At 42.5% G+C, this 11,546-nt stretch overlaps 1 protein-coding gene across 3 annotated transcripts in view; it reads right to left on the minus strand.

Moving 5' to 3' along the window:
* The window catches only part of PEX5L (peroxisomal biogenesis factor 5 like), a 183,784-nt gene extending 172,757 nt beyond the window's left edge, over positions 1–11,027 (minus strand). Inside the window, exon 1 of one of the 3 annotated variants that reach the window (XM_081139309.1) lies at positions 10,641–11,027. In XM_081139309.1, the coding sequence (XP_080995435.1) occupies positions 10,641–10,661 (21 nt within the window). In that variant the 5' untranslated portion in view covers positions 10,662–11,027. The remainder of the gene's footprint in view (positions 1–10,640) is intronic. The other 2 variants (XM_081139311.1, XM_081139307.1) reach the window with 2 other exon arrangements.
* Positions 11,028–11,546: the final 519 nt, after the last annotated feature.

Consider the following 11,546-nt stretch of genomic DNA (forward strand, 5'->3'; position numbering starts at 1 on the left):
CCAGGAAATATTCGGTATGTAGAAGGCAAGAGTTTGGGGATGGGAAAATGAAAAAAGAAAATCGAGAGCTGTGACAGAACAAGAAAATCAATCATCTGTCACCGCTGTAAACAACCAAGTACAACAGGCAGTGCGGCGGCCGAGCTCCTTCCTCGGCACACTGTGCACGCGACACTCGGCCAGCTCTATAGACCCGTAGGAGCTAATCCTCACAAAGTCATCCCAGTGCCAGGGCACGTGCGTTCCCACGTCACAGACGAGGACAGTGAGGTGTGTGAGGATAAGGTATTGGCGCAGAATCACACAGATACACATCGTGAAGCCAGGATTTGAATTTGAGGCGGTCTGATCCTGGAGCTCAAGCTGTTAACCATGAAGTTTTTGTAGCCTCTTCAAATTTGAGGGGTTACTGCGTGATGTATGGTGCATGCCATTTGAAAGCCTTTTAGCATATTTTTTTGTTTTCCATTTTGGGGAGAAGCAATTAATTCCCTCAAGACCTAGCCCTCCCTTTCCTCACATGTGAAATAACAAAGTTGTGCTACGTGGAACTCTAAAGACCTTTCTATCTCCAAGATGCTATTCTCATTTAATCTTGCCTTAAGCGTTAGAACACTCTTTTTGTCTTACGTAATTCTTGTATAATAGACTGCATGTCAGTATGAGACCCATGCACGTGGCATCTTGATTTTAATCATCCTTTGGAGGACTATGAAACACTAATGTGTCCAGTTTTCCACATTAAATTCCTGCATATGGAGGGGAAAGTTCTTATCACCAAGGTTCATTATATGTATTTAATTTAATTCCATAATTACTAAATCTTCACAGGGTTCTTCCCAATTTCTCGAAAAGAGCAGGAGTGAGTACCAGATGGACGTTGATGAAGGATGGAGGGAGCTCTCTGCTCTTCTTTGCTTCGTGATTTGACAAACCAACACACTCTAGCTTTACACTACTCTCCTGCAGGCCTGCATGTAATGGCAGGTAGCGAAAAATAAGCGCAGGGCTTAAATAGAATTATTTTCTTTTAACTCATCCCTCCAGGCAGACTGGACTTGAGTCAAGATAGAGAGGTGTTCATTTTACTCTCAGGCAGTAGCTATAACATGTTAGAGTGGACATTGGCTTTTTTTTTTTTTAACTTTCCCAAATCTAAACTATAGTTGGGAGATTCCCACTTTTGGAATATTGGTGGTAAGCAGACAGGAGCTTTCCCAGGCTGTCTGGGTATGGATGTGTACCTTGGCTCCTCCAACCAGCCACGCCTGCCCCCGCTTTGCATTGGGATTTGGGGGCACACTGAAGCGGCTGTGGTAGAGAATTCATCCCGACAGTGGGGGGCAGCAACCGAAGCTCCAGCACAGCAGCAGTGCCCAGCGGCTGAGCCAGTGTCCAAACGGGGGTGTCAGGGTTACAAGCCCCAATGCGCCTTATCCTGGGAGGGCAGCCATGGGGTCTGTACTCGTCTGGTTTGGAGTTTGACTGGGGTTGCACCTCTGCCTGGTCCCTCCATCTCAAACTTACTTCTAGGAGTCTGTGAGTGCTCCAATGTACTTGTTGTAAACATTAAAAAAACCTTTATATTTTAAAATAATCTTAAGCCTACAGAAAAATTGCAAGAATAGTATAATGGACTTCCATAATATCCTTTCCCCAGATTTGTCAATTTTTAACATTTTGCTATATTTGCTTCCTCTCTCTCTCTGTAAATATATATGTAAATATATCATACATATTATTTTCATTAATCCAAATCACTTGAGAGTAGGTTACATACACTATGCCCCTTTCCCCCTTCATACTGCAGCATGTATTTCCAATGAACAAGAATATTCTCTTATGTAGTCACAGCTGGTTACCAAAATCAGGAAATATAACACAAATGCTAATCTAATCTCCAGTCCATATTCAAGTTCCAATTATGCCAGTGGTGTGCTTTGTAACAATTTTTCCCCCCCCTCTGAGATCCAGTCCAGGATCGTGTATTGCATTTAGCTGTCATGTCTCTTTAGTATTTTAATTTGTAAACATCTCAGTTCTTCCTTGTTTTTCATGACATTGATAGTTTTGAAAAACATAATCTGCTTATTTTCGAGAGTATCCCTCATCTTGGGTTTCTCTGGGATTTTCTCATGGTTAGTTTCAGGCTGTGCTTTCTCAGCAATAGTATTACCTGGGTGATGCCGTGTGCTTCTCAGGGCATCACACCCAGAGGTGGACGCCCAGATGATCACCTTACTGGTGATAGTGATTTTGATTATATAGTTAGGGCATTGTCCAATTTCTCCATTGAAAAGTTACAATTTTTTTCTTTTGCAATTTATATGGATGATATTTTGATGTTATGTAAATATTCTATTTCTCCTCCAACTGACCCCTTCCTCGGATTTAGCATTCATTAATCACTCCCACTTGAGTCAATTTATGATTTCAAAATGGTGATTCTTCTACTGTCATCATTCTCTCTATGCTTATTAATTGTATAACTATATTTTTAATAAATATTTTTTTCTGTTTAAATAAGCCAGAATTGGTCTCTGTTGCTTACAGTTAAGAACACCTGATTGACTTACTTGTATATTTAGGCAGCTAGTTCCAAGAACCTATCAAACCAGTTCACTCAAATGGTCAATCTAGTCAGTCCAAGATGAGAGAATGGGAATACCTTTAGGAAAATAAATTATACAACTTTTCATAGGGCCTCATTTAACTTTTTTTAAAAATATGTTTTTATTGATTTTAGAAAGAGTGGAAGGGAGAGAGAGAAACATCTATCTGAGAAACATCGATCTGCTGTCTCTTGCACACCCCCTACTGGGGATTGAGCTTGAAACCCTGGGCATGTGCCCTGACCTGGAATTGAAATGGTGACCTTTTGGCCTTTTGGTGCATGAGATGACACTCAACCAACCGAGCCACACACTGAGCCACACCAGTCAAGGCCTCATTTCACTTTTAAAACACACATACAGATTAGGCTTTCTTCCACTGTTAGCCAAACGACTTCCAAAACTGAACACATAAAATATCAAAGAGTTATACTAAAACTGAAAAGCAGAAAAATATCAATTTTTATGACTAAATGTCAAACACCTGGACATTTGTAAACATCTGGTGGTTTCCTATAATGTTTACTTTCACTTAGATTTTTTTTATTGTAATAAACATCACAATAAAGAATGACAGTGTAATGTACATAGCACACTGGGGTAAGGCAGCTTTTACTCCAATCCCAGCTCTGTTAACTAACCTATGCGAGACTCGAGCAAGTCTCCTACTATTCTGAACCTCAGTTTTCTCATCTGTGGAATGAGATACTTGAACAAAACATTTTCAAGAGTCCTTCAGACCCAGGATTCAGTGACCTCAAACTGAATACTAGTGCAATTGTTAGAGACAAAATGAATTGTTAATGTAGAATATTTTAATGCTTTTTTTTCTCTAATGAGCACATTTGGATCCAAGATTATTCTGGTATAAAGACCTAACATCTGTGAAATAATTCCCAATTTATTCAGAAAATAGAAACACTAGAGCAAGTTAGAGAACAATTTAGTCTAAAGATGCTAAAGTAGTCTTTGGCTGTCTGAGTAGATGTCTGTCCCAAGAGATAAATAATCTCAAAGTGCTTGACACTGGTCAGATCACATCTTGAGCAATGTGTCTTGTTCAGAGGGCCATATTTTCATGGAGCCATTAAAACATCAGAAATGTCATTATGAGAAACAGTTGAGTGAACCAGGCTGTTTATCATAGAGAAGAGAAAATTTAATGGGATGGAGACATGATAGTTCTCTCAATATTTGAAGGTTTCTTTTATTCAGGTGGAACATAATAGGTTTATTGTGCTTTTTCCAGATGAAAAAACTACAAACAATTGAGCGGAGATTATGGTGTCAATATAAGGAAGAAATTTTATTCAAACATGTGAGAGTTGCTGTTGCCAGCTCCTCTGTCAGGGACCTCATCACGCCTCTGTGATATCAGAAAGCTCCCCAAGAATCAAGGTTTTTGCTATGTTCTCGGTGCCGTAGATCAGGCCCTGTCCTCTACACAGACACTTTCAGATCAGTGCTTCTGAAATGTTAAGGTGCGTATAAATCACTGGATATCTTGGAATTTTCAACTTCTGAGTCAGTAGGTTTGTGGTGGGACCTGAGATTCTGCATTTCCAACAAGCTCCCAGGTGGTTCGAGTGCACACAGTCACCTGCCCAATCAGACGCCAAGTCGCCACATGATCAAAGGGTACCACCCAGTAGAAGCATGTTAGTTAACAGCCATGTGAAAGGGGGTAAAAAGATGTTTTGCTGCTCTAGGAGCTCCATCTTCTCATCATGTTTAAATGTTTTCCTCTTTCTCATTTCCTTAAAAAGGTTCCATATTTCCTGACCTTTTACTATTTGTTTATCACTTTGCATGATGATACTGGCATGGCTCTGTCTGATGTTCATCCACATCCTTTCAGGTAACTAGGGACTATTCCCCTCAGGGCAGCTTGGATTTTGCTTACTCTAGGTCATTACTTCAGTTGACTACAGCCATATTGGGTGAGACACACAGGCACACATGCCATCAACGGTGTTCACTGGGCTTCCTGCACAAGGCACAACGGTCTTGGGCAGAGGCCTGTGTGTGCAGGGACACGCTCTGCTCACCTGTGGGATCCACTTCTTCATTCTAGGCCTCCTTCAGCTCCAAGTAAGCATCTCGCCACCGTGGGAACTGCGTGCTGTGTCCAAGGTCTTGTTACTGTCATTATCTTGAGGAAACTTTTTACTTCACACTGATATGATACCAGTGTTTTCCCTCAAGCCTACACAGAACAATTCTGTCCCCTTCCTACATAATAACTCTGTAGGTATTTGTGTAGAGTCATTATGGTGTCCTTGAGTCTTTACTTCCCAAGCCGAGCATCCCCAGTTTCTTCAATCAATACTCAAATGAAATGGTTTTGAATTCCTTTCCCATGCCAGTTGCTTTAAGAACCATGTAATTTTAAAGAGGGCATGTAGGAGTAGGAATGTTGTAGCTCCCTAGGTAGATTTCTGGCATCTCAGAAGCACCAATCCTCCCTTGGAATCTCCATGATTCATAGACCACCATATGGCCTTCTGCTGAGATAAAAAAGTTGTCACCTCTCCAAGGCCCACTTGCAGGGTCCGTGTGGTTTCCCTGAAGTGTCCGCAGGAGCAGGGGCTCCGGGGAGCTGCGCAGGCACCTGCAGTGAAACCCTCCCAGCCGGCTCGCTTTCGCCCCCTTCAGAGCTGAGCGGGGCTCTGCGGGCTTCTTTTCGATGAAACGGTGCGTGACCAGCCTCTTCCTATCTAAGCCAGCTCATTATTTTTCAGCTGGGAAATTTCTAACAGTGATTGTCTAAAAATAATACATAAGGGTGATTGATATAGAAAAGTCTCACATGGAGAATAATCATCATCATTTCTATAATGGAGTTTTAACAGAAGAACTAGTATATTATACTAGTAAGGGTCAGTAAAAAATGATGTTATGAGGCAATATAGGCAGCGTGCTGTACTACACGCTAAGCTCTGAACACTCAGCAACGGTTTAGATATTGAACCAACAGGGTATTAGCTATCTTCTTGTTTATATCCTGCATCATATAATAACATGTAAGATATAAAAGTCCTTTGTAACAGACTGGGGAAAGAAGTCTTCCATTTGGTATTCCCAGTAGAGGGGATGGCACAGGTGAGGACCAGTGGGATTGGGTGAAGCGGAGATAAAGAAGGGGCCATCGAAAGAAATGTAACCCCCCATTTATAGCACTCTGTTCTCTGATTTACATGCCGCAGTTCAAGATGATTTTTTCCCTTACATAAATTCGAATTATGAAAAGGTGATAGATGTTTCAGAAACTTGGCAACCTCATCTTCTCTACTCGTGTATTTGAAATTACATCATGTTCAGATGTCCCAAAATGTTTAGATCAGACTTAGGTCTTTTAATAAGGAAACATTAGGCGAGGGTTTGCTTTCACATTTAGTGCAAGAAATGCACAATAGTAATCCCATAGAAGTATCAAGAATTTCAGAAGATAAAACCTTTAAACACCTCTAGCTTATGCCCATGCTGGCAACATGTGATCTCAATGCAAAGCGTAGGAAAGCAGCCTGCCAGATGTTTTGACTACACGATGCATCGCATCTTAATGTTTCCTAGGCTCGCAGTAGCACTACTAGAGAGGGATTCAGGATTTTAAACTTAACAAGTTCTGTTCTAACCTTCTCTTATTCTTTACTTTATAAATGCTGTATAGTCAAAACATTCATATGCTGAAAAATTTTGTTCAAACACATATTTTTAGGAAGAATGTTTATAAACCATAAACAAAATCTAGGAAGAACATATTGTGTTTCTTACAGTAAGTGCATAATGTAAACTGTTGGTGGGTAAGGCTGAGGACTAAAATTTGCAGGCTAATCAAATATTCTGCAACATTATAGCAGAAGTGTTATCATTTGGAAGTGTTAGAAGCTCGATATTACACTCATACCAAGCACGATTTGCTTGTAAATACAGGGAAAGGCACTTCGGGGTCTTGCCGAAGCTTGTGTCGTAACTTTGACATTAGCCTCACTGTCCGTGAATTTCCTTCAGTAGAGTCCTAGTTAATAATAGTTCAGGCAATCAATTCATTGTACTGATGCCCATTATCACTAATAGGGAGACCCTGAGGAGGGCAGGTGCCATCTGAGTTGGGGGGAGAGGGAAAGGCAGAAGCTCCCCGTGACCAAAGCAACACAACCAACCCCAACCTCAGGCCAGCGTTGCTTCTCCTTAAAATAAGCCCCAATCCCCACCCCAAACCACCCTTCTCCTCCAGAAGCGCAAATATACTGCGAGGTGTGTATGAGTGGGGTGCTGGTATTAATTAGGTCTTTGTTAACAACGGCTTAATAAAGAAATGATGCAGGACAGAAAATGGTGACATCAGGAGGGGAAAAATGATTATGTTAGAGAAGTGGAGGTACCCGTGTTAAATACTGTCTATTTTATAGTTTTGCAGGATCTCAATGACGACAGACTGCTGTTACAGATGTTGAAAACAACATTCCAAAATCTTGCCTTGCACTGGCTTCTGTGTGTTGTTTCTAGTGAACCCAAATGAATCCCAAGTGGCCAGATCTGACGCATTAACATAATTTGTGTTACCCAAGCTGTTCCCCTTCGTGAAGACTTTTTTAAAAAAAAGCCTAAGCAAAGTCATAAATAAAGACAAACACAAAACCCCTCCAGGGAATAGACAAATAAAATGACTACTTTTAGGCCTGTTAATAATCTTGTAATTTTTCCATTGAAATTTTCTTTAGTTTTTTTATCTTGTGAAGGCAGAGGGTGTGGAAAGGTTCCTCAGATGACTTGAGGAAGTCAGAAAAAGCCTGTTTTGAGTGCTTATAATAAAGATTAGTTATAATTAAAAACAGTTTTTTGTTCTGCCTTCTGAAATAGCTATTTTTAAACAAAAACATTATTGTGGGTGCTTTATTAATAATTAAAAAACAAATCTTAGTTCAAAATTGAAATTATATTGCTCTACAATTCCAGAAAAAAGTTTGATTAAAGAAATAACTATTTTGCTTTAATTGGCAGTGTTAACTTACGTACAGATAAAAGAAGCATCACAGTACATAGCACACAGAGGTGCTGGAGGGATGCAGATCACAGGTTATCTATTTGGAATAGAGAGTTTAGTAGAATTGATGCCAAGTATATACAATCACCATCAGCCCAATTGGTCAAAGGGGGAAAAAGTAAATCTAAAACAGCTACTAAAGAAACAACCTTTGCTTAAGTTGCTAGGGTGATAAATTCCCCTTGGAAATAATTGGTGCAGCAGCTGGAAAACAGCACAGCTCTGGGGCCCTGCTTCTGATAAATATACCTGTGACATTTACTATGAAACCAAGAAATATACGCTACTGTGCTATGCTCTGTTTATCTACCTGTAATAGATGTCAAATTTATCTTCTAATGATCTGACAGAGTGTTTTTAAAAGTTTGTGGCTTCTAAAATAAATTCAGTTTCTACAGTAAACTGGATGAATTGGCCATATATATAACAATTAAAAGACTTTATTTACAAAATCATTAAGTTGCAAAAACAAAGGCACTACAGGAGTTTTAAATTCGACTACTTTTTAAAGCTTCATGTGAACACCTCTTCCACTCCAGGCGGTCTATTTAAAAAAGCATTTTATTTAAAAATCTCTTGGATATAAAACAGAGAAGAATTAGAAGGTATAGCAAATGATGGCAAATCTTCTCTGTTTCACTCCTGTTTGAAGGTATTAGCTAAGAAACACTAGTGTTTCAAACAAACTCCAAAGTTGGCAGAAATGCTAGTAAAGCTGCTCATTCTGGTCCACTTCACCAAATACGTATTCATATTTTTAATAACAAACCCTTTGGAGTGTTTGGGATATGTTTCTTATTCTTTGAGATTAGAGTCAGGTACACACGGGAAGATGATGCTATCTCTGATAGGGAAAGATTACTTAATCTAAATATACTAATATGAGGAAGATTTTTGTCTACAGGGTACATATGATTCTTTGAAGGAGATGTTGGGATTTTAAAATATAAGCAAATGACTATATTATGAATTAGGCTGTAATAAGCATTTTTTTTTTTTTTCAGGGAGAGGAAATTCCCACTCAGATGATCATACCATTTAATAGCTACTAAATGAGTAAAGCCTTAGAAGTTTTATGTTTAAAATTAATGGTCAATAATAAATAGAAAAAATTGCTGTGCTCTGAAATTTTGGCAAGCATATCTTTATTACAGTCTTTATTTAGTTGCACTTTCAAGTTCAGCTTGGCAGCAGAGATTTGTGAGTTTTACTGCAAGCCATCATATTTGTTGTTACAGCAGTGCACAGGCAAAAAAAACCATGAAGTCTGGAGCATGTGCAGAGTCTTACAATTTGTCTATTCTCTCAAAGTGAAATGAAACCCGCAGACAATGTTCTAGATAATTCAAGTTTCAATAACATCCTCCCTTGAAATATTCAGAAAATTGAGTTAAAATTGTTTTGGGATTTGTGGATTTACCAGATTGCTGCTTCAATTCTTCATTCAAACAAACAAACAAACAAGCAAACATGACGTGGAAAGTTTTTGTAAATTGCCTAAGTAGTCAATTATGAATTTTGTGTAAATGAGCAATTTTCTGAAGAATGACTCTATTTATTAAAACCATCCTATTTTGCTCGTATAGAGAAACTGTTTAGGGATAATAGATAATGTATAACATTGCAAGTATCATTCTTGGGTGGAGGTGAAGCATAAAACTATAGTAATAATCTTTTGTTAATTTTTCAGCAGTCATTGTTGGAATGCTTCTTTGTTACTAAACTTTCCAGTTAGTGTAGCTTTAATAAGAAACATGCAGGTGATATTTGCTATATATATTTAGAAATATACTTCAGTCACTAATTATTGTCCATCAACTGTGATATAATCCCATTAATAATTTTCAAAACAGGAAAACGTCAGCAATATGGGAAATGCTTTTGGAATTCTGATAGTGCTGGTTCAGAATTCTTTCAAAACTTAGCAATATGATACAATGTCATTTTATATAAAAGTAAATTATAGTCCAAAGGAATTTCCCCTCTTACCCCCCACCCCAGACTTGGAAATTAAATATTGGGTAGTCCTAAGTCATGAATGCAACAACATATCTATCTATGTTCAATTACTCTAAAAGACACAGAGGCAACATGCTCAGTAGTCACACACGTTACACACTAGGGTAAAGACAACACATGCAGTAACTGTGCTTGACCATTCTGGAGTGGAAAGGAAGCCCGAGCATGAAACCTGATGACCAAAGCATTTAGGAAAAGCAAGAAGAGCTCAGTTCATACTTAAGAAGCTGAGCCAGTATTTCATCCCCCCCCACCCCCCAAGCACACACCTTCCTTTGTAAGGAAGAGGCAGCCGTGTGAATGGAAACTGGAGTCAAGGTTAAAGTAATCTTGCCCGAGAGTGGGGTGCACGGGGGAGAAGCGGCGGCTCAGCTCAGATGAGCACTGAGGGCCCAAGGCACCTCCCCTGGAAAACATTGGAGCCTCCCGGACATATGTTTGAAACTCATCTTCCTAAGTCATCCTGTGACTGTAGGGACAGGTGACACCGTCCCATCATCTGAAGGGGGGAAATACACCACAAACCATTTTAAAGAGATCACTTTAAAAAATAATGAAAAGTGCAAAGTGTTCTGCGGAGAAACCTTTGCGGCTGGGAGAGGAAAAGCGTCGTCTTTCCCATTCGTGTTTGCCCTTCAGCTGACATACAGCCCAGTGGCATCAGCAGGATTACAGCGGAAACGCGGTGGCTCCGGGGTCCCTCTGGCTCCCCGGGCTTCTAAAGACACAGGCTCGGGCAGTGCCCGGAAAGCAAACTTCCCCGAGCGAAGTTGCGCGGCGGCCTTCCCGCGGGCCGCCCACCCCCGCGCCGCCCGTGCCGCCGCCCGGGCAGACCGCCGCGGTCACGCTCGCCGCCGCACTTGTTGAATTGCGTGAAGGCAGCGCTGGCCGCGGGAACTTGGCGGGCCGCCTCGCTCTTGGGGAGCCCCTCGGTCCCTCTCCGGTTCCGCGGGGACGCTTACCTGCATGTGTCCCTGGTACATTCTGCTCCGGCTTCTTCAGGCTTCCCGAGGCCGCCGGCGGGGGGCGAGGGAGGCGCGCGCCCGGCGCTCGCTCGGTGCCCCGGCGGCGGGGCTGCGGCGGCTGCGGGCCCGGGAGCTGTTCCCCCGGCGGTGCTGAACGCGGGCGCGGCGAGCGCGGAGCAGGCGGCAGCCGGCGGCCACCGCTCCCGCAGCGCAGGTCCTGCTCGCGGCGTCTCTACAACTCACTCCCTCTCCGCCGAACTCTTTCTCGCTTCCTGCCCGGCTGCCTCATGTCTCCCTCCGTCGCCCCGCTCCCCCTCCTCCCGGCCTGACGTGGGCGCCCGCACCAGCCGCCGCAGCTGCCGAGCGTCCCTGCCCAGAGGCTGCGGCCGGGCGCGCGCGCGCGTCCCCGCGTCCCCGAGCCGCCAGGGGGCGGCGCGCACCTGCCCCGCGCCCGGGCTGGGGAGGAGCTGGCGCGGCGACGGGCCGAGGGGGTGGGCGCCGGCGGTCAGGCGGCGATTTTAACTGAGCGGGGGGCGAGCTGCAAAAAAACTCCCTCTGGGGCACCATCGGTAGCGACCGAGCCGTCGTTTTGCAGACATAACAGGACAAGCGTGGGGCTGTCCGAAGAGTTGGCTCCCGCAAGTTACCGCCGTGTCACCCCCCGAACAGGGACTCTCCGCGCTCACCCCACCCCAGTGCACCGCCCAGCACCCTGCTGTTTAAATCGCAAACCCCAGTCCTTAAAGGCCTTGCATGATTTTTCTCCCTAGCACTTACCACCTAACATTTTGTATATTTTACACGTCTATTCTATTTATTGTCTGCCTCTGATTATATATACATGCTATTTCCATGAGATCAGGAATGTTCGGGGGGACCAGTGTATCTATTCTGCACGGATGT

The sequence above is a fragment of the Miniopterus schreibersii genome (genome assembly GCF_964146895.1).
Source record: "Miniopterus schreibersii genome assembly, chromosome: 5".
In the NCBI taxonomy this organism is placed as follows: domain Eukaryota; kingdom Metazoa; phylum Chordata; class Mammalia; order Chiroptera; family Miniopteridae; genus Miniopterus; species Miniopterus schreibersii.